Genomic DNA, 27,381 nt, shown 5'->3' with positions numbered 1-27,381 from the left:
TCCTTCAGCACCCCGGAAGGAGCTTTTCTGTGAGTGACACAAGTTTGGTGAATGCTGGAGAGGGGGCTTTGAGGATCCAGAGCTGCCTGGAGGGGGAGCCCAGGCTGAGTGGTTCTGCTTTCTGTGCACTGCAGGCTGGCCCTGCCCTGTCTGAAGCTCACGTCCCACACGTGCCCGCTCCTGAGGAAGCTAAAATAGCCCCACATAGATTTATCCCTTTCCCTCCGCCCTTATTGTTTTAATTTTTTTTTTAATTTCTTTGTGGTAAATAAAGCTAAAGTTAGAACTGGGGTCTGAGTCTCTGCTCCAGTGCCTTGATTTTTGCTCCTGGGAGTATGATAAGCCAGCGGCTTCTTCCAAATCCTCATAGAAGGAATGTTTTTCAGGGAGATCCTTGGTTTTGTGTCACCCTCCTTCCAGAATTCTATGTAAAGCACTGGTCCTCAAAGCTGGATCTAATCCCCTGGGAGTCAACAGACTCCAGGGCCCGCCCCCAGGGGAGTTTCTGATGCAGCAGTTCTGGGTGGCGCCCGAGAACCTGCATTTCTTCTTTCTCTCAGTTTAATCGAGATATAATTGATGTACAGCACTGAGTTGGTTTAAGGTGTACAGCATCATGACTGACTCACATTTACTGAGACTGCATTTCTAAAGCAAGGTCTGTGATGCCATCGGACGGGACGACTCTGGGGTGGCCATGCTGGAGCGAGGGTCAGTAGTAGTTAACCTCTCACTGAGTAGATGAGACTGTAAGGTTTCCTTCTGATGCTGAGCAGGGCCCTGTGGGGCTCCCCGACACGGAGGCCTTTTTGTCCCCCATTTCTTGTAGGCAAGACTCCAACCTTCGCATGGTGTTTGCTTCATTTTTTTTTTTTTTTTTGTCGTATGCGGGCCTCTCACGGCTGTGGCCTCTCCCGTTGCAGAGCACAGGCTCCAGACGCGCAGGCTCAGCGGCCATGGCTCACGGGCCCAGCCGCTCCGCGGCACGTGGGATCCTCCCGGACCGGGGCACAAACCCGCGTCCCCTGCATCGGCAGGTGGACTCCCAACCACTGCGCCACCAGGGAAGCCCCTGTTTGCTTAATTTTGATCTGTGCAGTTCTGCGACTCACTCTCCACCATCTGTGCTCCCCATCTCCTGCCCCCCAGTACTTCCTACACACGTGTCTCCTCCACACCCCAGGAGAGGACCCCAAAGCGTGGACTCCAAGTCTGCAATCGGTTCTTGTGGAAGCGGAAGGCCCCGGAGGACTCAGGTCACTTCTGAGCTCGAGCTCCTGTCAGTGGATCAGTGGGATCCAGCCTCTCCCACAGGACTGGGATGTTTGGGATTTCAGGAGCCTGGTGGCTTCCTTCCAGTTGCCTGCTTGGAGAACCACAGGGTGTAGAACATGGACCCCCATCCCTTTTCTCAGCAGGGGCCGTGCGTGGACGCAGACTCCGTGCAGTGAACTTGTTAGTCTGGGGTGGGAGTCCAGTCCTTCTCCTGCCAGAGGTGAAGGTGGGAGCAGAGAGCACCTTCTTCCTGCCTAGAAACAGGCAGAAATGGGAAGCCGCGCACTGGAGGGGCAGAGGTGACTCAGAAGACCATTGTTAGAAGTCCGAGAATGTGACAGGGAGTAGTGCGTCTGTTCTCTCAAGCCCCACGCTAGGAGTTGTTGTCCAACAGAAACTGAGCAGAGTTTAGAATCTGGATTCGCTTTGCTCTCCCACCGTGGTCTTGGGGGCTGTGCAGTGGGACTGACCCTCACAGGGTTGTTGTTACAGGGATCGAGTAAGATGATGCACTTTAGCTTGTGGCAGACAGTGTTCAGAAAGTGTTAGCCGCTCTCATCATTAGTCTTCATTCTAGTCTTTCAGTGCGAGTGTTGCAGAGGTAGAGTTTGGAACAGAGAGCCTTCGCCTGGTGGCAATCCGGGAGGCTTCATGTGAACAGTGGCCCCTGAGGGATGGGATCAGGGGAGGGGTGCAAGTGTATGTTCTGGGGGAAGAAACTGAACAGAGAGTGTGAGGGCCGGTGAGAGAGAAGGCCAGAGGAAAACTGAGGCCAGAGCACGGAGCACTGTGAACGTGGGTCAGCAAGTCCTCCATCCAGAGGGGGCATGTTGTGGAGGCAGAGCCCAGAAGACCACCCGGGGGCCACACACACGGCCGTGGGACCCCGGGTTGCTGCCCTCCACGCACCTCCCAGCTCTGCTGTCTTGCACGTGGCCGGTGCCGAGGGGTGCATCCGCGCTCCCCCTGCGGGTAGGATCCAGGGCTGGCTGGAGCAGCTCACGGTGCCCCACTGTACCGCTCGAATGCTCTACGTGACACTCCAAGGCTCCCTTTGAGCAAAGCCTGTGCCAGCGAGGGGGAGGGGGCCGTGCATGGGTTGCCGCCCTACCCAAGGCATAGACTGAACTCTCAGCCAAGAAACACATCAACTTCCTGGAACTCAGAGCCGTAGTCACAGCTGTCAGCCTTCAGAGCACACGCGAGGCCGTCCTGGTTAGAGGAGACGGTTTTGCCCCGAGCTTTGCAGGCATGGCCATGGTGCGCACTAGCCGGCTTGGGTTTCATCCCCAGCCTAGCCAGGACTTCCTGCATCAGTCAGCCCATCCTAAGAGAGATGTCCTTGCTGCTTGTTAAGCCCCCGAGTAGCCCAGACCATTTTAGTATCTGAACTCCTCTAAACTCACACTGTTAGCCGGTCCGGTCCTGGGTTGGCCCAAACCGGCTGTTTCAATCAGGGGATCAACCATCCCAAGTATTTGTGGACATCTGTGTAGGCTCCGCACCACCTCTGTCCTGGCTCGGTGTTGTAAAGGTCCCCACCGTCTGGTTTGTGGGCTTCTCCTGTCATCCTAGGCATCCCAGCTTTTTCCTGGGGGCCTTAGGACAGATTTTAGATTTCACTTCAAGAACCCTGCGGGTTTTCACAAGCTGGGAAGCTTTGTTTCTAGACCATCTTCCCTTTTATCTTTCATCTCTTCTTTGCTATCTCATTGACCTGGAGACAGGATCCTTAATCTTTTCTTTCTGGCTTCGCATAACATTGTCCCTTATCTCCTCTGGGGCTGGGGCTGGCCTGCCCTCCCCATCATCCTCACAGAGGGACCTCTGCCCTCTTCAGGCCATCCTGCTTCCATCAGATCTGGGCAAAGCCTGTGTGGGAATGCAAATCCAGAAATGCAGCAGCCTCCCTCAGGAGCCCGGGACCCACCCCTCCAGCTTCCTGGAGGTTCTGTCTCCAGGGTACAGCCTCTCCTCATGGGTCCTTTTCTCTTCTCTTCTCTTCTCTTCTCTTTTTTCTTTTTTTGAGGTGGTGGTGATAGAGCTAAGGGGTATCTTGAACTTTCTTCCAAGAACCGTCCTGTACTTTTCCACTCTTGGAGTTGTGTGAATCCCTCAGGCCTGGTGGAACCCAAAACAAACAGGGTAGTGACTCTTGTTACTCAGCTTAATCGAAAGACATTCTTGATATTCAGATCATTTACATCCAAGATCAGAGGATGGAAGTTTCAGGGTCAAGTCTGTCAGGTTGGCCCTCTCCTCTCCTTGCTTCCCCTTGTGGATTGAGGAAGTTACTTGGTGGACTTTTTAAAGTATCTTTTTTAAGTGAGGGGAGGGAGTGGGTCCATATTTCAATGAGAGTCTTAGTTATATTCTGGAAATTTTTAATTCCAGAGACTTGTCTCTCTGTGGTTTTTTTTTTTTTTTTTTTTTTGCGTTATGTGGGCCTCTCACTGTTGTGGCCTCTCCCGTTGTGGAGCACAGGCTCCGGACGCACAGGCTCAGCGGCCGTGGCTCACGGGCCCAGCCGCTCTGCGGCATGTGGCATCTTCCCGGACCGGGGCACGAACCCGTGTCCCCTGCATCGGCAGGCGGACTCTCAACCACCGCGCCACCAGGGAAGCCCAACATAGGGAAACTTTGCTTGCTTTTTTTTTTTTCAAACAGTATATAATTTCACCTCACGCATCTTTAAATTTAGATGGGTGGGGATGATCTGAAAGGATGTTTTCTTTGTGCGTTTCTGAAACCTCATGGGAATTTTAGTAAAATGGTCTTGATTCACAGTTTCAAGGAAGGTGGGTTATATATCAAGTAAAACTGGGATTCTTATCCTACTTATCCCGGATGAGTTTCTGGGGCCCCTGACCCCCTTGATACTGAAGGAAAATGTTGGGTGTAGTATGTCCTTTTATCTGTGGGAGGGTCCATAATTTTCATCAGATCCTCAAGGAGGGTCTTGCCCACAAGAAACAGCGGGAATTGCTGGGGTAGTAATAAGGGTTCCTCCAAGTTAAAGGCGGGGGGTGGTGGTGGTGTCTCTGGCCTTTCTGGGGCTGTCCCTGTGAGTTATTCCTTGCTTCTTGATACTTTATTCAAAATCCAAAGAACTTTCCAGAAGAGAAAGACACAAAGAAAAGGCAGGAGAACTGAAGCAGTGAGGTGTGAAGAGAGAGAAGCTGTTGTGGTGTCAGAAATCACTGAGGAGCTGTTCCTGATAGGAAGGGCTGGTGGAGCTTTCTCACCCCCAGCAGACCCGTTCGGGAGGAGCTTGCCCGCCTTAGGTGCTCAGCAACTGTGTGGACAAAGTAAGATTCAGGATGATAAGTGGGCGTGTGACGTATTGGGCAGCTTTTCTGCAGACACTCCAAAAGGGACAAGTTTTTGTCCGTGTGGCAGTCACTTTACTTCTTTACTCTCTCCAGTTTTGCACTCTTTGGAGACTGTTTCAGAGACAGAATGGGCTGGAGGTGTAGTTCTGAATTTTTGAATTTTATTTTATTTTTTTATATAGCAGGTTCTTATTAGTTATCTATTTTATGCATTTTTTTTTTTTTTTTTTTTTTTTTTTTGCGGTATTTGGGCCTCTCACTGTTGTGGCCTCTCCTGTTGCGGTGCACAGGCTCTGGATGCGCAGGCTCAACGGCCACGGCTCACGGGTCTAGCTGCTCCGCGGCGTGTGGGATCTTCCCAGACCGGGGCACGAACCTGTGTCCCCTGCATCGGCAGGCGGACTCTCAACCACTGTGCCACCAGGGAAGCCCCTATTTTATGCATATTAGTGTATATATGTCAATCACAATCTCCCAACTCATCCCACCGCCACCACCCCTCCCCCCCCACCACTTTGCCCACCTTGGTGTCCATACGTTTGTTCCCTACATCTGTGTCTCTATTTCTGCCCTGCAAACCAGTTCATCTGTACCATTTTTCTAGGTTCCACGTATATGCGTTAATATACGATATTTGTTTTTCTCTTTCTGACTTACTTCACTCTGTATGACAGACTCCAGGTCCATCCACCTCACTACAAATAACTCAATTTCGTTTCTTTTTATGACTGAGTAATATTCCATTGTATATATGTGCCACATCTTCTTTATCCATTCATCTGTTGATGGACACTTAGGTTGCTTCCACGTCCTGGCTATTGTAAATAGAGCTGCAGTGAACATTGTGGTACATGACTCTTTTTTTTTTTTTTTTTTTTTTTTTTTTTGGTACACGGGCCTCTCACTGTTGTGGCCTCTCCCGTTGCGGAGCACAGGCTCCGGACGCGCAGGCTCAGCGGCCATGGCTCACAGGCCCAGCCGCTCTGCAGCATGTGGGATCTTCCCGGACCAGGGGCACAAACCTGCGTCCCCTGCATCGGCAGGCGGACTCCCAACCACTGTGCCACCAGGGAGGCCCTACATGACTCTTTTTTGAATTAAGGTTTTCTCAGGGTATATGCCAGGTAGTGGGATTGCTGGGTCGTGTGGTAGTTCTATTTTAGTTTTTTAAGGAACCTCCATACTGTTCTCCATAGTGGCTGTATCAATTTACATTCCCACCAACAGTGCAAGAGGGTTCCCTTTTCTCCACACCCTCTCCAGCATTTGTTGTTTGTAGATTTTCTTATGATGCCCATTCTCATTGGTGTGAGGTGATACCTCATTGTAGTTTTGATTTGCATTTCTCTAATAATTAGTGATGTTGAGCAGTGCTTTTCATGTGCTTCTTGGCCATCTGTATGTCTTCTTTGGAGAAATGTCTGTTTAGGTCTTCTGCCCATTTTTTGATTGGGTTGTTTTTTTAATATTAGCTGCATGAGCTGTTTATATATTTTGGAGATTAATCCTTTGTCCGTTGATTTGTTTGCAGATATTCTGTCCCATTCTGAGGGTTGTCTTTTCGTCGTTGTGTTTGTAGTTTCTTTTGCTTTGCAAAAGCTTTTAAGTTTCATTAGGTCCCATTTGTTTATTTTTGTTTTTATTTTCATTACTCTGGGAGGGGGATCAAAAAAGATCTTGCTGTTATTTATGTCAAAGAGTGTTCTTCCTATGTTTTCCTCTAAGAGTTTTATAGTGTCCAGTCTTACATTTAGGTCTCTAATCCATTTTGAGTTTATTTTTTTGTGTGGTGTTAGGGAGTGTTCTAATTTCGTTCTTTTACATGTAGCTGTCCAGTTTTTCCCAGCACCACTTGTTGAAGAGACTGTCTTTTCTCCATTGTATATCCTTGCCTCCATTGTCATAGGTTAGTTGACCATAGGTCCGTGGGTTTATCTCTGGGCTTTCTAGCCTGTTCCATTGATCTATATTTCTGTTTTTGTGCCAGTATCATAATGGCTTGATTACTGTAGCTTTGTAGTATAGTCTGAAGTCAGGGAGTCTGATTCCTCCAGCTCCATTTTTTTCCCTCACGACTGCTTTGGCTCTTCGGGATCTTTTTTTTTTTTTTTTTTGCGGTATGCGGGCCTCTCACTGTTGTGGCCTCTGTCGTTGCGGAGCACAGGCTCCGGATGCGCAGGCTCAGCGGCCATGGCTCACGGGCCTAGCTGCTCTGCGGCATGTGGGATCTTCCCGGACCGGGACACGAACCCGTGTCCCCTGCATCGGCAGGCGGACTCTCAACCACTGCGCCACCAGCGAAGCCCTCTTCGGGGTCTTTTGTGTCTCCATACAAAGTTTAAGAGTTTTTGTTCTGGTTCTGTAAAAAATGCCAGTGGTAGTTTGATAGGGATTGCATTGAATCTGTAGATTGCTTTGGGTAGTATAGTCACCTTCACAATATTGATTCTTCCAGTCCAAGAACATGGTATATCTCTCCATCTGTTTGTGTCATCTTTGATTTTTTTCATCGGTGTCTTATAGTTTTCTGAGTACAGGTCTTTTGTCTCCTTAGGTAGGTTTATTCCTAGGTATTTTATTCTTTTTGTTGCAATGGTGAATTGGATTCTTTCCTTAATTTCTCTTTCTAATCTTCCGTTGTTAGTGTATAGGAATGCAGGGGATTTCTTAGCATTAATTTTGTATCCTGCAATTTCACCAAATTCATTGATTAGCTCCGGTAGTTTTCTGGTGGAATCTTTAGGATTCTCTATGTATAGTATCATGTCATCTGCAAACAGTGACAGTTTTACTTCTTTTCCAATTTGGATTCCTTTTATTTCTTTTTCTTCTCTGATTGCTGTGGCTAGGAATTCCAAAACTATGTTGAATAATAGTGGTGAGAGTGGACATCCTTGTCTTCTTCCTGATGTTAGAGGAAATGTTTTCAGTTTTTCACCATTGAGAATGATGTTTGCTGTGGGTTTGTCATATATGGCCTTTATTATGTTGAGGTAGGTTCCCTCTGTGCCCACTTTTTGGAGAGTTTTTATCATAAATGGGTGTTGAATTTTTTTTTTTTTTACATCTTTATTGGAGTGTAATTGCTTTACAATGGTGTGTTAGTTTCTGCTTTATAACTAAGTGAATCAATTATACATGGGTGTTGAATTTTGTCAAAAGCTTTTCTGCATCTATTGAGATGATCATACGGTTTTTCTTCTTCAATTTGTTAATCTAGTGTATCACATTGATTGATTTGCATATATTGAAGAATCCTTGCATCCCTGGGATAAACCCCACTTGATCATGGTGTGTGATCCTTTTAATGTGTTGTTGGATTCTGTTTGCTAGTGTTTTGTTGAGGATTTCTGCATCTATGTTCATCAGTGATATTGGTCTGTAATTTTCTTTTTTTGTAGTATCTTTGTCTCGTTTTTGTATCAGGGTAATGCTGGCCTTACAGAATGAGTTTGGGAGTATTCCTTCCTCCACAATTTTTTGGAAGAGTTTGGGAAGCATGGGTCTTAGCTCTTCTTTAAATGTTTGAGAGAATTCACCTGTGAAGCCATCTGGTCCTGGAGTTTTGTTTGTTGGAAGATTTTTTAAATATAAATTTATTTATTTTATTGATTTATTTTTGGCTGCATTGGGTCTTTGTTGCTGCACGCGGGCTTTCTCTAGTTGCGGTGAGCAGGGGCCACTCTTCATTGGGGTGCGTGGCCTTCTCATTGCAGTGGCTTCTCTTGTTGCAGAGCATGGGTTCTAGGCGCGTGGGCTTCAGTAGTTATGGCTCGCGGGCTTCAGTAGTTGTGGCTCGCAGGCTCTAGAGCTCAGGCTCGGTAGTTGTGGCGCACAGGCTTAGTTGCTCTGCGGCATGTGGGAACTTCCCAGATCAGGGCTCAAACCCGTGTCCCCTGCCTTGGCAGGCAGATTCTTAACCACTGGGCCACCAGGAAAGCCCTGTTGGAAGATTTTTAATCACAGTTTCAATTTCATTATTTGTGATTGGTCTGTTCATATTTTCTATTTCTTCCTGGTTCAGCCTTGGAAGGTTATACCTTTCTAAGAACTTGTCCATTTCTTCCAGGTTGTCCGTTTTATTGGAATAGAGTTGCTTGTAGTAGTCTCTTAGGATGCTTCGTATTTCTGCGGTGTCCGTTGTAACTTCTCCTTTTTCATCTCTAATTTTATTGATTTGCATCCTGTCCCTCTTTTTCTTGTTGAGTTTGGCTAAAGGTTTATCAATTTTGTTTATCTTCTAGGTTTTTGTTAAACATTTCTTGCATCTTCTCTGGACGTGTAGTTCTGGGAAATGCTGTGTTCTAGGTCTCTCTGAGTTTGCAGAGGGCCAGACACAGCTTTCTCCCAGGTCGGGGGTTTGAGGCCCCTGGCACCCCAGAGCAGACTTTCTCAAACTCTCAAAGGGCATGTGTAATTTGAGGAGTTTTCTGTATCTTCCCTACAGAAAGGAAAAGATACACCTTTGGTCCTATTTGAACTGTTGTGGACATTTTCCCCACCACTCAGGAAGAGGCATAATAGTCACTGCTTTACTTAAGGGGCTGTTTAGTTCCATATGTTTTACTTTCAACTCTCTTCTTTTCTCCTTCTGTTTCTGATAGCACTTAGTGTTGTCTTTTCTTCTCTTCCTTTTAAAATGGCGGTCCATCAGCACCTGCTGTCAGCATGCCATTCAGATGCTCAAAGCTTCGCTTGAAGCCATTGGTCTCGGCCATTTGCAACGTGATGACGCCCTCGATGTTGTTGGGGCATGTGCTTTGGGGGTTCCTTCCGTCCACGCCACACTCGATTCCAGTTGCTCTTGCTCGGGTGTAGTTGACCTAGTTGCTGGAAGCTTGCTTATAAGTGCAGGCAGGGGATGGGAAATGCTGTTGTCCTTAATTTGTGACTCCCAGTGGTATAAGTGGAGAAAATGATACAGAGACAGGATCCTGTCTGGTCTGGACTCCCTCTTAATGTCATCTTTTCTTGTTTTTGTAGGTTGCTCCAATCTGTTCCAGAGGTGGTGGCTTTGAGGTGTGACCCTGCCCACGCTTGGGCCCAGCCAGCGCCAGCTCCTCAGTAAGGAGAGCCAGCTTGATAAGACGAAGATAAACAGGTCAGTTAAACTTTATTGACACTCCTTGAGTCACAGTAACTTTGAATGTTGTCTTCCCTCCCCTCCCCATGTCCCCGTTGAGCGGTCCACCCTCTGCTTGGGGTCCTCCTGAGGTTTTGGTACAAAACCAAGGTGAAGCTCTCACTGTGAACTGCTAGTTATTCCGCACCTAAGAGCCGGGGGTGTGGGATGAGAAGTCCCAGAAAGCGTGCCGAGGACCTGGCTCACAGGAAGCAACGCTGCAGGCACCCCCGTTCCCTGCTTCTTCCTTCCCACCCGCAGATTTGAACTCTTTGTGTTCAGAACTGGAACACAAGGCCAGTCCACTTGGCCATGTCAATAGAGATGACGATTTCCTTTCATGTCTGTGATTTGGGGGCCTCATCTGGGTTCCCACTCCTCTCTGGTTGCAGCTGGAGGAGATTGTACTAGAATGGGGCCAGTGATTTTTATTTTGTTTATTATGGTTATTATTATTATTTTTTAATTTGCAGTGATGGAGCTGATGTGTAGGATGGTATCAGGGAGCAGAGGAGAGAATGAAAGTATACGGACTATAAGTATTTATAAAGAAAGTGTGCTTTGTAAATGGACCTTAAACTGTTAAACCTATCTTTCACCCCCTGAGATTGAGTATCAGAAGGTTTAGGTTGGTCAGTTTGGATTACTGCTCTAGTGTGGTCCACGGTCGGGCGTGGGGTAGGTAGAATGGACTAATTCTGGCTGCTGGCTTCTGGTTAAATTAGTGCATAAATGCACCTTAATGTTAAGGTGGATTTGTGTTTTCTGACCGGGAACAATGGGCTGCATTGTTTTACAACCAGGTCCCTGCCCTTCTTCCTGCTCCATCCTCCCTAAAGGAGAGCTCACGCATAACACACAAGCGCAAACTGGAGGAAAATCTTCGAACAGGTCTGAGAGGCTAGTTTGGGTTTTGCTTCTGAAACAGCTTTTCAGGGACGAGTCCAGTGACTGTTCTTCTTGTCAGACAGTGTAACTGGGAGTTTCATTTTGTTAATTGCTCTTTCTGATCAAAGATGAGAAGAGTCTGTATTTAAAAAAAAATATTACTGTTTACTTACATTTAAACAAGGAAAAGGAAGTGAATGTAGGTGATCTTGGTGTCCTCAGTGGGTAGTGTCACACTTCACACTTTATCCCAAAGGGGAAATAAATTTAGCAAATGTCTTCCTGTCCAGACAAAATGGGAAATAGCAAGTTTGCATGACTTTTCTCCTTTTCCAGTTGGGATATAAGCCCCTGCAACTTTCAGCCCTTAGGTTGGTTAACTGTTGTGACTATTGCTGGGTTTTCTATATTTAGGACATTTAGGTAGTTTGCAAGAATGTATCTTTGATGTTATAATGATTGTGACAAAAATTCTTATTGGCACTTTGGCTCTTTTTGATGAATATATTTTTTGTTAATTTTCATATTGACTATTTCCCTTTTTTCCATTTTCTTTCCCTACTCAGTGAAAGAATTAGAATATGTTTTCTATAACTTATAATTTTATATTTATCTAAAAGGTGTCTTCTCTAATCAATTCCTGGTCTGAAAAACTCTACCACACTTTTCTTCTCTAAGTATAGTAATAGGACAAAAGCAAGATCATCTAAACTCCCACTATAAATTGGTGGAAAGGTTAACTTTATTTTTACTGACATAATGTAATTACAATAAAGATTTCTAGTCATTTATTTTATAATTTGATGTACATTAAAACTATGGGGGATATATATTTAAAAGAATGAGATGGTTTTGGTATAGAAGGTGTCCCCTTACTTGAATCAAGGAACTAATCATATACTGATTGATGACAGCAATTCTGGGGAACTGATGATACTTTTGTTAGAAATCCTTTAAGAAAGAAAATGAGGTATGTGTATACTTCCGTATGTGTGTACTCGTGTTGAATGTTTCTTCCTAGAGAGGAATCTCCCAAATAAACTTTCAAAGACAGTCAAAATTGGAAGTTTTAAAGTACAATTTTTAATAAGTTTAAATGGTCTTCCATATATGGAGGAAACTTCATGGAAAGACAACAGCTTTGGGGTTTGTTGTTTTCTTGTTTGTTTTAATTTTGGACCAAGGTTTCCTCTTTATTTTTTTTTAATTTAATGTGTATTTTTATTTATTTATTTTTAATTTATTATTTATTTGGTTGTACCAGGTCTTAGTTGCGGCAGGCGGCTTGCCGGCTCAAGGTTTCCTCTTTTTTTTTTTTTTTTTGCGGTACGCGGGGGCCTCTAACTGCTGTGGCCTCTCCCGTTGCGGAGCACAGGCTCCGGACACGCAGGCTCAGCGGCCATGGCTCACGGGCCCAGCCGCTCCGCGGCATGTGGGATCCTCCCGGACCGGGGCACAAACCCGTGTCCCCTGCATCGGCAGGCGGACTCTCAACCACTGCACCACCAGGGAAGCCCCAAGATTTCCTCTTTTAATGGGAAACATGTGAGGGGTGAGGCTGGATCAGTGGTCTTAAGTTGTATGTTTAGTAGTTAGTCCTCTGACTTACCATTTGGAAAAGTATTAGAGTCATATCTTCAAAATGTCTACTAAAAGGAAGGCACATTTTGTCTTTTGACAAGGAAAGTACTGTTCCTGAGCTTCTCTTTGGCTCTTGGGTAAGGTTTTAGCTCGGGACTTCTCAGCTGATGGCAGCATCACTTAATAAAGTTATGTCCCCAGGCTTTCCTGCTCTGCTGCTGGACACGTTTGCAGCTGCTCTGGGTGTTACCGTTTGTCACATCCTAGGTCACTTCTCCTAGAGGTGGAGGAGGAACCACAAGACATCACATTCTTTCTGGTGTTGTTTCTAAATATTCACTTCGCTCCTGAGATAATTAGCTTGATCTCTGAGACAGCTGTGGACTTGAAAAATTTAATGCACACTGGAGCATAACAGGCTGTGTGGCTAGAGAATATCTTCCCAGATAAAATAAGGGAAACAGTTGACCTGGAGACTTACTTCTGGCCGTACCTGTAGCCATAGTACTTCTATGGAAGAAGCATAACTAGAAAAGGCCTGGAGAAGTAAAGTTTGATGTGTACATGGGCTGTAGTTTTCCCTTTAGTCAACCTATTTGTATTACCAAGTTTCTTTAAGGTCTGACCTAGTCCCTCCTAGACTCTGAGCCTTTAGAGGTTTTAGCCTTCAGACTCTGACTCCTTTACTGCCTTATCTTTGGTCAATTTTAGGGGGAGGCGGGAGATGGTCAAGTGGGAGTCTTGAGAGTCCTTGTGGGAGACAGGAGTAGAGTATGAGAGAAAGTTTGCTGTATGGATATAAATATGAGCTTCAGAAAATAAAATACCACAGAATCGTTTTGGCTGTTGGGAGTGAGGGTGACAGCACTGTAGGGCACATCAGTTAAGGGTGAAAAACAACCACAGAACGTGGTTTTGGAAGAAAAAGAAGAGTTAGCCGCCTCCTCTCACACTGTTCCCTGTAGTCTTGAGAATATAGTGGTCTGAGATTAGAGTAAACAAATGGTTTCTGTTTTTTCTTCACTGAACCTTTTTGCCTTTGCTTCCCTTCCAGTGTCAGCGAGTGATACCAGAGAAGAAAAAAAAAAGAAGTGAACCCAACCTCATTTCCTCCTCCACGTGGGCGATTGCTACAGCAGGGGAAGGTCTCACAGTATATCAGTTGGGGCAGAAAATGGAGGTGATTGGCAGTGGGGGCTGGGTTTTCTTCTGTCCATTTTCTGGGGTACAGCTATATTATGTACTTGCATGTTTTAAGAAACAGTCTTTTTTATGCTGATTTGAAATTTGGTTATAGTGTTGGGTGATAGCGTTGGCTTCTCAGTTGTCTTAACAGTTCGGGCTCCCCATTAAAATCACGGTATTGTAGCCTGGAGTTTAAGTGAAAGCTGAGGTTTCTCATCCTTAGTTGTTAGGTCTAGAACATGCACATAGCAGTAAGTGAGTTAGGCTTTTAGGTGGGTGCTGGCCAGATGGCAGCTCCTCGGCTTCCTAATTGTTGTAGCCTTTCCCACTCTCCCTATTGAAAGCTTAGGAAAGGCAGAAAGACCTGCCTTGGGCAGCTTCGTCGGTGGCACATGCTCAGAAAGGAAGCAAGGTTATCGGTTTGGTATGACAGCACTTGGTTTAGATGAAAGCTTAAGTCATAGGAGTCATATGAGTGTCAGCTTGAATTGAAGAAGGGGTTTTAACCCGACTGCAGTGGTGGCAGCCATGGCCACTGCCACCTGGTTGTGACAGAAGCCTAAACTTCCCATTGATCACATCAGCAATTTCTGATTTTCAGTTCTGTGGCCGAGGCTTCCTAGAAGCTTAAACCTTTGTCCCAATGATGTCAAGTTCGCCCGTTGGCTTGGAAGGTTCAGATTTGTCTTCCATCAACACCATGATGTCAGCGGTAATGAGCGTAGGGAAGGTTGCCGAGAATGGTGGGAGCCCCCAGAGCATCAGGTCCCCCACGAAGCCTCCGGGACCAAATCGTATTGGCCGAAGGAACCAGGTAAGCGTTAGTGTGCCCGGCTGTGGCATCCATGAGAGTGTTGGGAGAAGGATGTCCCCTTGAGCCCCAGCTTCCTAAGCCAGAAACTCAGATGTGGTCAGAACTGAATGGATATACCCAGAGGCCATAATCCTTTTTCAAGAGCTAACTTCTCATAGCTTATGTCAGTTTCCCTTTGTAGAGAAAATTTTCCACGCTGTGGTGTCAGTATTGGTGAAAGCGCCCTTATTCTCTGCCGTGTGATTTGATTTGAATGCGAGCTTTCTCCACGGGACAGGCGAGGCAGAGAACTCGGCTTATTCCTCTCCTGTGGCATGATTTGTTTCCTCGTTCAAGCAGCTGGTTAATTGGGTTTCTGATGCCACCTCCTTGATTTTTTTTTAAGTGTCTCCAGATTAGGTAGTGATGAGTCCTGGCTGTGCTGGAGCTGCTCTTCAGCTTCCATCCTTGACAAAGCACACAATGGGGCTCCCGAGAATTCCACTCAAGATGCCATTTATTCCTCTTGAATTTTCAGAGATCAGGAGGGGTGGAGAAGAGGACATAGGAGGGCAGGGATGTTATGAAAGGCCATGTCTCCTCCCTTGGGAAATAAGATGAGTCTTTTAATTAATGTACAAACGGGGCACTTGAGAAGGTGTTGCTGTCCTGCAGCAGCATGCTCGCCGGTGCGTGAAGCTCAAGGACTGAGGTGAGCCATTCCCCTTTCCACTCCGCGTCCACGTGATGTGAACGTTCCATGTTTGACTTCACTGCTTCAATGGGGTCCCGCCAAACCCTCGGGAGAAGGCAGTCTTCTGAGTTTGTCCAGGGACTGGGGGTGGACAGGAAGGTAAGCCTGTTGGGCTTTTGTGAGTGAATTTTCTTTTTTTTATTAACAATCCCGCAGTGACTGTCCTTATACAGAATTGTCTGAGCATAGTGTGATGGTCGTCTATAAATTTGTAGACGTACAACATGAATTACAGCTTTTGATACGATGTGCCCTCCAGGAAAAGCTGTCCCTGCCTAAAATCCCTCCAGCAGCACAGGAGTGTCTGTTTCTCCACCTCTTTCTCAAGGCTGAAGACTTGGCAGAGTTAAATGATGCTTTAGGGTTGGGGCATTGATACTTTTTCTCTCTTTTTTCCCTTGTCTCCACGTGCCTCTCTTCCTATGGGTACCTGAGAAAATTCTCAGCCTGTTTGACTGTGGCCTGAGCCGAGAAGGAGTGCTAGCTCTGGGAAGAAAAGGTTTATTTCCACTCTCATGTGACTGTCCATCCATCCATCTATCTGTCCATCCCTCCATCCATGCCCCTATTTCACAATATACACCCCCCTCCTCCTTCCAACCAGGTACTGCGCCAGGTGCCGAGCTCTTCCTTAGAGTCCAGCATCGCCCCAACACAGGCAGACCTGGCCCAAGTCCAGGCTCTGGTCCCTTCCCAGTGATTCAGACAGTAGGTAGAGCCGTAGAGGGGGCCCACGGCACCTCCATCCCTGCATGGTAAGTGGAGTTGACTCCACAGGGGTGCCTGGGCCATTTTCCACCCACTTCCTGTGTCCTCTGGGGTTCCTTAGGGCACTGGCTGAGTTTTTGAAAGGAGGTCTGGGCTAGAGGTAGGATGGGAAAGACAGTGCATTAAAAAAAACAAGCGCAGTGCGGGAGAGAGAGTGCAGAGTGCGTTGTCCTTACCTGGGATGGACAGGAGGGCTGAGAAGGGAGCCCTGGGGAGAAGCCCAGCAGCTAGCAGAGTTCCAGGGCAGATTAACCACAGCCGGAAGCCAACAAGGGTGCCAGATAGTTTCATTATGGAATGGTTAGTTATCACATTAGCTGCTAATTTTGTCTGTCAGCTCAGGAAGTGTGCTCCTTCCACCAGCACGGCCACAGCCACTGGATTCAGCACTCTCCAGTAGGTCCTCTTCCAGCATCACGATGCTCCCTTCTCTGTTTGATTTGTCTTTAAAAATTAAATCTGAGTCTGGAGACTTCCTTCTCCCAGACCATCGTGGATGTCCTGGACCTGTGGATGTCCTGGACCTGTGCTATGGTCTGCAGCGTGCCGCTGCCCGCCTCTGAGAATGGTGAGGCTCCAGTTAACCGTAAACCCAGAATCAATCCCATTAGCCCCAGGGGCCACTCAGCGTGTCTGGAATCTGTCTCAGGGGAACGCAAGATGATTTTTTTAAAAAGAATTTTAAAATCCTCAAGAGGCTGGCTACTTGGAGGCCTGACTTTTTAACATGTATTTCCATCCTACCGATGAATCTCTTTTTTTAAAAAAAAGAAAACAAAACACTTTTTAATATATATTATCACTAACCTAATAATTTAACAAAGATACCCCAAAGACCGAGTTTGGGCCCAGCTGTGAGGCATCCCTCCTTTTTATACGAGTGCTCTCACTTTGTTGTTACTACTTTTGGTTTTGGTTTTTCTGCCTGGTGGTTCTTGGCCAGCTCCTTTGTGACTGTCGTAGAGTGGGGATGAGAAGGTCTGACACCCTCCTCCCCGCAGACACACACGTTGCCTCGGGGAGGAGTGGAAGTGGATGACGACTGGGCGAGGGTGCAGCGTTTTTTTGTGTTTTGTTTTTTAAATTGTCTCTGGGTTGATCACCTTCCTTAGAATTCACATCTGTGATTGTTTTTCAATTTGAGAGTGAAACAGTGTGTGGCGTACCTGTTTCTCAGACCCAGGGTCGCGGACGGGGAGCAGGTGTGTGTTGCTTACAGTGAGGCTGTTGGTCTCTGAAGAGCGAGAGGGACCCACTGTAGAGCCGCGCGCTAGACCCACCATGCGTCCACTCCACCCCGTCTGGTGCCATTTGTTTTTATGGTCTTCAGGGTGACTTTTATTTTCGTCATCTCTCATGAGCCAACCACAAGGGTGTTCCCTTTCTGTGCCTTGGGCTTAATCCTTTTTGGGTCAGACTTACACAGCCTGGCGGTTTGGGGCATGGGCTCTGGAGCAGCTGGCCTGAGTTTTAATCCTGGCTCTGCTACTTAATAGTCCTTTGATCTGGGGCAGGTTACTTGCCTCTCTGTACCCGTTTCCTCATCCCGAAAATGGGATCCATAGTAGTGGCTGTTTCTCACAGTTGTGTGAAAAAACACTATTCTGTATGTGCGGAGTTTAGCACATAGTAAGTGTTCAATAATTGGTATCATTTCAGGGAACAGAAATGCATTCAAATGAGTACAAGTGAAAAGAGGTCGATTGAAAGGTGCCCGAGGGTCCAGCCCTCCCTCCTGTCACCTCCCAGAGACTGCACCCTCCCTCGCTCTTTTTTATTATTTATAAGCAGTTAGGTGCTCGCAGCGAGTAAAAGGATCCCGTTGATGTCCGATGGGCACACTGGTGGGTACTGGGGCCTTCCACCCTCGGGAGGGTGGGTTTTTGACGTGAGAACTCTTCCCTCTCGTGTGTCTTGGTGGACTCAAGACCAGGTAGAAACTAGTGACTGGAACCTGGGTCAGAATTGAGGAGAAATACATCCCTTTTCTAGCTCAGCTGTGACTTGATGCTTAATTTTTCGCCATCGCTGATGATTAACTAAATGGTGTCTAACAAGAACACTAGTATTTATTGAGCACTTAGCCTGTACGGGGCACCATTCTGGTGCCTTCTGTGTGCTGATTGATTTAATCCTCATCACCGCGTGATGCAGCAGATGCTATTATTTTCCCCATTTTACAAATGAGGAAACGGAGGGCAGACGGGACAGCCACTCTCCCAAGCTCATACCCAGCCAGGCTCCAGGGCCTATGCTCTCAGCTGCTCTGTTGCTACAGCTTGTCAGACACAGATGTTTATAACACAGATGAGAGGCACTAGCTCACTGAGCTGAAATGGATTCTCCCTTTTATTCTCTTTTCAGGAAACAAAAGAGGAGAAGTCTTCCTATAACTGTCCCCTGTGTGAGAAGATTTGCACTACACAGCATCAGTTAACTATGCACATTCGCCAGGTTTGCTGCTGCTTTTGTATTTTCTTTGTTAAGAGAGGGGATGGGATTTTATCTTAATGGACGGATTGTGGCTGTTTCATTTAGATCTAATATTCTTAATTTTGAGGGGCAGTTATGAAATAATTTTTGTGTGTCCGTGTTATTGTGACAAAGTCCCAGGTCAACACAGAATATCTTTTTGGAATTTAGCAAACATCTAATTAACTAACCACATGTAACAGAAGACTTTTCATCATCTGTGACTTGCCATTGTGAACCAAATCTCCTCACAGTACAGTGAGATTATAGTTGTAGACCCTAATTCTATATATTGCTATAAACTTACATCATGTAGCAGGGAATTTCCTTGATTTGGGATCTCTTTGGGCTTTTTTTCTTTACTGTAAGATTTATCCTTCTCCCTTGCCTGCTGTGGCTGGTTCATGACAAGTATTGAATCTAGAACAGTGAAGGACTGACAATATTCAAATCGTAACATGGTACTGAATAGTAACATCATTTAGTAACTTGGGTTTGATAGAACACAATATTTATTTGCCTATGGTCTCAATAGATTTTGATGTTCGGGACGATATTTTAAATGAAAAAGAAAAAAATTGCTGAGAAGTGTTAGTTTTTTTTTAATAAAGCTCTGAATGTGCATTTCATAATCGCCTCATTTTGACCCGTCTTCCTAAGTGACCACTGCGATCATTGCTTTCTGTAGCACAACACAGACACTGGAGGGGCCGACCATTCATGCAGCATTTGCGGGAAGTCGCTGAGCTCGGCCAGCTCCCTGGACCGCCACATGCTGGTGCACTCTGGGGAGAGGCCTTACAAGTGCTCTGTGTGTGGCCAGTCTTTTACCACCAATGGGAACATGCACAGGTGAGTGAGGGCAGCCTCTGCCTGCTGGCTAGAGCCTGGAGGTTGACAGAAAGCAAAGTGGCCTTCCATCCATCTTAGCTAAAGGCACAAAGAGTTCTGTTCACTGTATGGAAAAGCCAGAGATGATTTTGTGTGCCTGCCGTGTACAGTCTCCAGTGTGTCAGAGGTGTCTGCTCAAGGAAACAGAAGTACCTGGGCTAGGTCTTTGGCCGATGGGGGAATCTTCAGGGTGACCCTTTACCAATTGGAGTTTCTTTGCTTAGATGCCAGAGGTGGGCAGCTTATCAGACACAGAGGAACCCTTGCCTTTTTAAAACTATTTGCATATGCCTACCAGATACCCTGCAGGGCGAAAAATTTCTGGAGCAGTTGAATAAATAGTTAAGTGGGCTGGTCCTAGAGCTTCAGGATAAGATAGGATAAAATGAGAAAGAAAATCTGATAAATGTCAGGAATCTACTTCCTGAGGGAGAAAGAGGCTCACTCAGAAGTGGGAGGGAGCTCAGTGGTGGATATATAAAAATGTGGGAGGAACCAATGGAAAATGCACTTTACAGAACGATTACTTAATTTTAAGGGTTAGAACAGACTTTTTTTAATGCTTTCTTTTTTTACACACACATTTAGGAACATTGGAAATCCAGGAAAACGTTTTAAAGGGACTCAGAATTTCACCTTCTCAAAAAGTCAGGCTGTTTTTATTTTTCCGTATTCCCTTTTAGGCGTTATGTTGATTTCTTTTAAAGAGTTGACTAACATTGTTTTTTACATATTTACTCAAAAGAAGACTTTATATAGTTGTGAAATTGATATTTTATCATATATAAATACTCAAACGAGATGGTCCAGTTTATTCCAACTGAAATCATTTTATGATCCACTGATGGTGTACTTGGGACATACTGGTATAGTGGTAAATTTCTGGATTTTTGGAATTAGGCTCCTGATTTCAAATCTCAGCTCTGCTACTTGTAAATTTTCCATCCTTGAGCAAGTTGCATAACCTTGGTACCTCACTTTCCTTCTCTTTAAAATGAGATTTTTAATGAGGATTTGGAGATAATGAGTTTAGCCCATGGCAGGCACTCAGCCAGTGCTATTTATTATTTTTATTTGCATTTCTGAGTATTGCTGCAATAATTTGAATCCTATGGAGTTCTCAGTCTGAACTCCTAGAAGTAGGGTAGAGTATGACATGAAAGGTATCACTATTTTAAAGAATTTTGATGAAGTGGGGTTTTTTTTTTCCTATATAAGTTCCAATCCCCTTTGCCCCTCATCTCTTCCTAGGAGTGTTTCTGGGTACAAAGGAGGAAGTGAATACTGTCATCATTTTTTAATATAGTTTACATTTTAGTGTTTTACTTTTTTACCTCCACATCAGCCTGTTAGTATCATTTTGCCTTCTGTTTGCCATTCGTTTTGTTTTCCCTTCTCCTTTTATCCCACCTGCAAAAAAAAAAAAAGTCCTCTGTCGCTTGTGTATTTGACCCCTCAAAATCTGATCCTAGAGGTATTGCCTGTTCCCTTCTTGGGGGGTTTCCCCGCTTTCTCCTACCCAATTTTAGAACATTTTCATTACCCCAAAAAGAAACCTCATACCCATTATCAGTCACTTCTCATTACTACCCACCCTCTAGGCCTAGGAGAAGACTCATCTACTTTCCTCTGTTGATTCACCTATTCTGGACGTCTCATATAGCATGCGGTCTTTTGTGACCAGCTTCTTTCACTTAGCATTAATGTTTTCAAGATTCATCTATGTTGTAGCATCTATCAGTATTTTATTATTTTTTATTGTCATATAACAGTCCATCGTATGGACATACCACATTTTATTCACCTCTTCATCAATTGGTGGACATTTGAGTCATTTTCACTTTTTGGCTACTCTGTATAATGCTGTTGTGAACATTGTTGTACAAGTTTTGTGTGGACATGTGTTTCCACTTCTCTTGGGTAGATACTTAGGAGGGGAATTGCTGAGTTGTGTAGTAACTCCATGTTTTAACATTTTGAGGAACAGCAAAGCTGTTTTCCAGAGCAGCTCCATCATTTTACACTCACACCAGCAGTGTGTGACGGTTGCAGCTTTACACATCCTTGCCAACACTTGTCTTTTTCATCACAGCCACCCTAGTAGGTGTGAAGTGAAGTCCCCATGCGTTCATAATTTTAGTTTTCACATTTAAGTCTACAATTCATTTTAAGTTGATATTTGTGTATAGTATAAGGAAGGAATCCAAGTTCAGTCTTTTGAACGATTTAAAAACTTTTCTTTCCTCATTGAATTATCTTACCAGCTTTATCAAATTTCAGTTAACCATAAGTGTAAGGATTTATTTCTGTACTCTCAATTCTGTTCCATTGAAAGGTATGTCTATCCTGAGGCCTAACACTGTATTGATTACTATAGCTTTTGGTAAGTTTTGAAATTGGGAGGTGTGACTCTTCAAACTTAGATCTTTTCCTAGATTGTTTTGGCTATTCTGGGTTGCTTGCATTTCTGTGTGAATTTTAGGGTCTGCTTATCAGTTTCTGCAGAAAAAAGCAGCTGGGAAGATTATAGGGATTGCAAAATGTGTAAGTCAGTTTGGGGGCATCGCCATCTAACAATATTAAATCTTTGAGCACGGGATATTTTCCGTTTATTTAAGTCTTGATAGATTTCTTTCCACTATGTTTTATCATTTTTAAGAGTGCAAGTTTTATATTTATTTATAAATATATTTATTTATATTTATTTTAAATTTTTTCCAAGGTGTTTTATTCTTTTTAGTGGTATTGTAAATGGAATTGTTTTCTAATTTTGTTTTTTTTTTTTTTTTTTAATTTTGTTTTTTGACTGTTAGTTGCTAGTGTATAAAAATAACAATTCAAATTTTATATTGGTTTTGTTTCCTGCAACCCTTCTGATCTTGTTTATTCATTCTAATAGTTATTTGGTGGATTCCTTAGGATTTTCTATATCTAAGATCATGTCATCTGCAAGTAGAGAGAGTTTTCCTTTTTCCTTTGAAAGCTTTTATTTATTTTTCTTGCCTGCTAGCCCGGGCTAGACCCTCCAGTGTGATGTTCAATAGAAGTGAAAAGAATGGACATCCTTGTCTTATTTCTGATCTTATGGAGGAAAGATTTAGTCTTTTCCCATTAAGTATGCTGTTAGTTGTAGGTTTTTCATAAATGCCCTTTATCAGTTTGAAGAAGTTCCTTTCTATTCCTAGTTTGCTTGGTGGTGTTGTCATGAAAAGGTGTTAGATTTTGTCAAAGGCTTCTTCTACATCTATCAAGATGGTCAAGTTGTTTTTGTCCTTTATTCTGTTTTGGATGTTAAATTAACCTTATTCCTGAGATAAATCCCACTTGGGCACAATGTATAGTCATTTTGTCATATGTTGATAGATTGGGTTTGCTAGTGTTTTGTTAAAGATTTTTGCCTATATTTATAGGCAAAGAGATATTGGTCTGTAGTTTTCTTGTGATGTCCTTTGCTGGTTTTTATATCAGGGTAATATAAGCCTCCGAGAGTGAATTTGGAAATATTCTCTCCTCCTCTGTTTTTTGGAAAAGTTTGTGAAGAGTTGGTATTAATTCTTTTTAATTAAATATGTGGTAGAATTCATCAGTGAAGCCATCTGGGCTTTTCTTTCTGAGAAGTTTTTAAGTTACTAATTCAGTCTCTTTACTTGTGATAGGTCTGTTCACATTTTCTGTTTCTTCTTGAGTCAGTTTCAGTAGTTAATGTCTTTTCCAAAAATTTAGCCATTTTGTCTAAGTTATCTAATTGGTTGCCATATAGTTGTTCATAGTGTCCCCTTACAATCCTCTTTATTCTGTAAGGTCAGTAGTAATGTCTCCTCTTTCATTCCTGATTTTAATAATTTGAGCCTTCTCAATTCTTTTCCTTAGTCAATCCAGCTGAACATTTGACAATTTTATTGGTCTTTTCAAAGAACTTTTGATGTTGTTGATTTTTCCTCTGTTGCTTTTCTGTTCTCTAGTTCATTAATTTTCCACTCTAAACATGATTTTTTCCCTCCTGCTTGCTTTAGGTTTAGCTTGCTCTTCTCTTTCTGGTGTTTTAAGGTAGAAGATTAGACTGTTTATTTGAGAATTTTTTTTAGTAGAGGCACTTACAGCTATAAATTTCCCTTTAAGCATTGCTTTCATCACATGCTATAAATATTTGTATGTTGTGTCTTCTTTTTCATTCATCTCAAAGTATTTTCTAATTTCCCTGTGATCTCTTCTTTGGTTATTTAGGAGTATGTTCAATTTCCACATATTTACTTCTCAAATTTATTTCTATTATTAATGTCTAATTTCATTCCATTATAGTTGGAGAACATACTTTCTGTGATTTCAATTTTTTCTTAATTTATTGAGGCTGGCTTTATGGCCTAGCATATGGACTGTCCTGGAGAACATCCCACGTCTGTTTGAGAAGAGCATGTATTCTGCTGTTGTTGGGTGGAGTGTTTTCTCAATGTAGTGTCAGTTCCAGCTGGTTTATACACTGTTTAAGTCTTCTGTTTCCTCATTGATTTTCATTTATCTTTATGTGCTCTACATGTAAGGTTTGTACAGTTATCATCCCATTTTGCAGATAAGGAAACTTGCTTAAGATCAAAGTCAGTGCCGAGGTTTGAGCATAGGCTGTCAGGCTTAGAGGCCATGAGGAATAATTGATACAGCTTTCGTGTCACTTTGCGTATTAGAAAAAAAGCACTCTTTCAAGCTTTACCCTCTTTAGGAATAATTTCATGTTGTTGTAGAGTATTATTTTCAATGTCAAACTATTTGAGCCATCCTACTAGCATAGTATACTCTATTTCATGAGCATGGAATCGCTTTTTACTGATTTTTTTTTTAAGTGTGTTGTTTGTGAATTATGTTGAATTTTTTATAGCCCAACCCTTGATATTACCCTAAGATGCATTTCTCATTTATGCACAATGCATATTGGAGTTGTTTGTAAATTACTGTTTATAAGTATTTTTTTAAAGCAGGCCTTAGGGATGTTTGTGCTAATTTTGGATTTTGTGCTGATTTTATTGTGAGTCATCTTGATTTGGAGGAGAGGACTAATTGTTGGGGGCTGAGTTCCAGTCCTAATTCTGCAGAACGTTTCAGAAATCTCTCGATTTTTTTATGCTTTACCACAATGGCATGGTAAAACCTCACTTAGAACTTGTATTCAAATGCAGTGTTTGTGAAAGCATTGTGAAGGCTTACCATGTACTAGGGAAATGTCCTGGGTGAGGGGTGTTCCTGAGTTTGTATTTTCAGAGCTGAAGGCACCCTTGTGCTGATCTTTGAGAGGTGTGCACTCCTAGCTGTGTGACCCTAGCAGGTTAATTAACCTCTCTGTGTCTTGGTTACTTCATCTGTAGAAGGCAGTGATATCTGTACCAATGGGAGCATTGTGAGGATTCATGAATTAACACATGCAAAGCACTTAGGATAATGTTAGTTAATCACTATTTATAAATAGATTTAAATAAGTGGTCACTAGTGTTGTGATGGTGGTGGTGCCACTGAAGGGAGGGATGGCGATTGACTATGCATATGACGCCAGAACATAAATGAAAGGTTGTTTTTTCTTTCACCTTTTGCTATACTAACCCTGTAATTTAAATACCAAAAAAATTATTTAGAATGTTTGAGTTTATCACACTGCATTTATTTTTGTCTTCCCTGTAGAAAATTGCAAACAATGGGTTAAAAGAACATTTGGTGTTCGGTAATCAGTCATAGTCATTACCACCTTCACTTGTTGGTGAATCTGTACTTTTGAAAACAAAAATTATAAAAATGTGAAAACACTGACAAAAATGTGCCAGGAAGAGTAAAGTTAGATTTATTTGTCCTGGTGGATCTGTTCCAGAATCTGATAGTCGAACGGTGAGCTGTGATCTCTCCTGAGCACATACTTGTGTTACATTAATCAGGGGCCAGAGCTGCCCTGGGATGTGTGTGTGGGGATTAAAAAACAAGAGTGAAAACCCAAGTTGTGATTAGCTGCATCCGTGCTTGACTGCCAGAGCCTGGAAGGAAGTCAGTGGACTGTGTGTGGTGCTCACGACCAAAGTTCTGTTTCTCATTTTTCTTTGGCTGCTGCTGTTTCTCAGGGTCTGCGGCCGCAGCTGCCATCGGTAGAGCCAGGAGCTCACAGGTCGGGGCTCTGGAGCCCATGCTAAGCCCGGGCTGGTGCACCCACCCCCGAGTCCCTGTTCTGCCTTGTTTCTAACCTGCCCTGGGCCTCCTTTCCTGTGTCAGTTTCGTGTGACACGGCTCTGGGCTCTGGTTTTCAGTACACCCCCTTTGGGGGTGCAGATTCAGTGAGACCCCTGCTGTGACATGAGTCCCTGCGATGCAGATTTCTAGATCCGATTCTCCAAGGCCCGATTCCACAAGGCTGGTCTGAGGACTCCTAGTGCCCCTTCCCTTGGCCTCCTGCTCACCCTGTTCCAAAGGTCATCTGCACACGCATACATGCTGCACACTTCCGTGTGCACGTTCTCTTGGATAAGCCCCACCTTCCCCAGGTTTATCGCTGAGCACCGCATGTAGGAGGCAGATCTGGTTCCACCCCAGACTTTTGTTGCTTCGGCACCCAGAGGGCCTCATTATACGTTTCACAACATGGACCCCAGTACCATGTCCTTTTCAACTTCAGGTTATTCCTAGCTGATAACAAGGTACTCTTTGCAGTCACCCACTTTGTAAAGCAACTCACTATATCTCCTTTGGCCACTAGTCCTTTTATAAGTGTGTTTGTTTTCTTTGTTTATTAGGCTAATTGGCCTTATTGTAGAGTTTCCTTTACCTTAGTTTCATGAGAGGACCATCAACACATAATCAATCCAGTAGAATTATCATATTAGTAAAAGAAAAACAAACTTCACAGAATCAGAGAGCAGATTAAATTATGTGCTGTCATGTTGATAGTTGCACTGTAGCTCTGATGCAGCCCATAACTTATAATTTAATTCCAGTAAATACATTTAAATGATATTTAAAACTGATTGTATATTTGGTAACTAGGGACACTAAAGTGATGCCAATTCCAGCTCATTTTGAAAAAGGTTGGGGGAGAGACCATCTCGATTTATTACCGTATCTGGTACAGTTTTTCAAGTTAACACTTCCCTGACTGCGGATTCTCATGTTTTTGAGGCTTGAAAATCCTTTATCCCAAACCTTTCTAACCACAGCTTAGTTCCTGAGCAGAATAACAGGCTGCCATCACAGTGCAAAACATGCATCACGGAAACATCACTGTGGCTCCAGCCTTTAACTTCCCAGAACTCTTTATCAGTTGCTCCTAGGTTGAAAATCTGGATTGAGAGGTGCTTGTCTTCCAAAACAAACTTGGGAAACTGAGCCAGAGCACGCCCTCTGGGAGAGCTCAGTGTAGGAAAAAGGGCACTGAGCTTTGCAATTTGCAAAACTTTCCAAAAAGTGCTGGACAGCAGAGCTATGAAGAAGTGATGATACTTGAGAGGGTTGCAATGGATCTCATTTGGAAAGAATCAGACCTCTGAAATGGGTATTTTTCTTTTGCCTTGGAAAATAGGAAATTAATTTCCACTTTGCTCCTCATCTTACAAACTCTAGACTTTTAAGCTGTAAAGAGAGTCCTGGAGTCACGTTGAGGACACACAGGAGAGAGACCCTGACCAGAGCAAGCTTTCCTAACTTCTCCGTTCTTTGGAAGATATATCCTTTGGAGGATAACACATCCTCCAGAGAGCAGGGATGTATTATCATTTCAGCTGTGTGTTTAGAAGGTGAGGCAGGGACATCCCTGGAGTGTCATCTGCTTGTTTTGCTTTCCTCCTGCAATGGGCATGCCTTTGTCCATTGCTAAGTACAGGAGACACAGGCCCTGAGGATGCTGCTGGATAATGGACAGTCTTCAGGAACAGAGGCTTATGTGTTCCTATTATGCTGGAAAAAAACATTCGCTGCACAGAAATGTGACCTATTCCATGACGAATGAGACCGCGGAGGCTCTGAATTTAGCACACTACTCTCAGATGCTTAGGCACGGCCAGCCCTTGGCATGTACAGCTGAACTTGGGTATCGGAACAGGTGGCCGGCATTGAAGGACAGAAGGAGCAGACGTAGGACAGTGCTTCGGGAGGGTCACTCCTTTACCCTCCAAGCGCAGCGAGAGGAAGGGCCTTGTGAAAATCAGTCATGGTGGTAACCGAGTTTCTGAGGGCGCCCTGTCACTAGTTTTGTACCTGCTACTTCTCAAGAGTGGAGGTGCACATGCAGAGGCTCAGCTAGTCCCATCTTGAAATGAGTCTTAATCACAGTTGCCTGCTTCCTGACATACTCCCTGGAGGG

The 27,381-nt window shown here is 44.1% G+C and overlaps 1 protein-coding gene across 5 annotated transcripts in view; it reads left to right on the top strand.

The window, feature by feature from the left end:
* The window catches only part of RREB1 (ras responsive element binding protein 1), a 150,359-nt gene that overhangs the window by 69,781 nt on the left and 53,197 nt on the right, over window positions 1-27,381 (top strand). For 4 of the 5 annotated variants that reach the window (XM_060307515.2, XM_060307514.2, XM_060307516.2 and 1 more), the window contains exons 2-6: window positions 9,591-9,708; window positions 13,253-13,378; window positions 13,985-14,197; window positions 18,063-18,152; window positions 18,859-19,022. In XM_060307515.2, the coding sequence (XP_060163498.1) occupies window positions 14,027-14,197; window positions 18,063-18,152; window positions 18,859-19,022 (425 nt within the window). In that variant the 5' untranslated portion in view covers window positions 9,591-9,708; window positions 13,253-13,378; window positions 13,985-14,026. The remainder of the gene's footprint in view (window positions 1-9,590; window positions 9,709-13,252; window positions 13,379-13,984; window positions 14,198-18,062; window positions 18,153-18,858; window positions 19,023-27,381) is intronic. The other variant, XM_060307517.2, reaches the window with a different exon arrangement.

This window comes from Globicephala melas, chromosome 11 (assembly GCF_963455315.2).
Source record: "Globicephala melas chromosome 11, mGloMel1.2, whole genome shotgun sequence".
Lineage (NCBI taxonomy): Eukaryota > Metazoa > Chordata > Mammalia > Artiodactyla > Delphinidae > Globicephala > Globicephala melas.
Note: the sequence above shows the minus strand (reverse complement) of the source record. Positions and strands in the feature narration are given on the sequence as shown.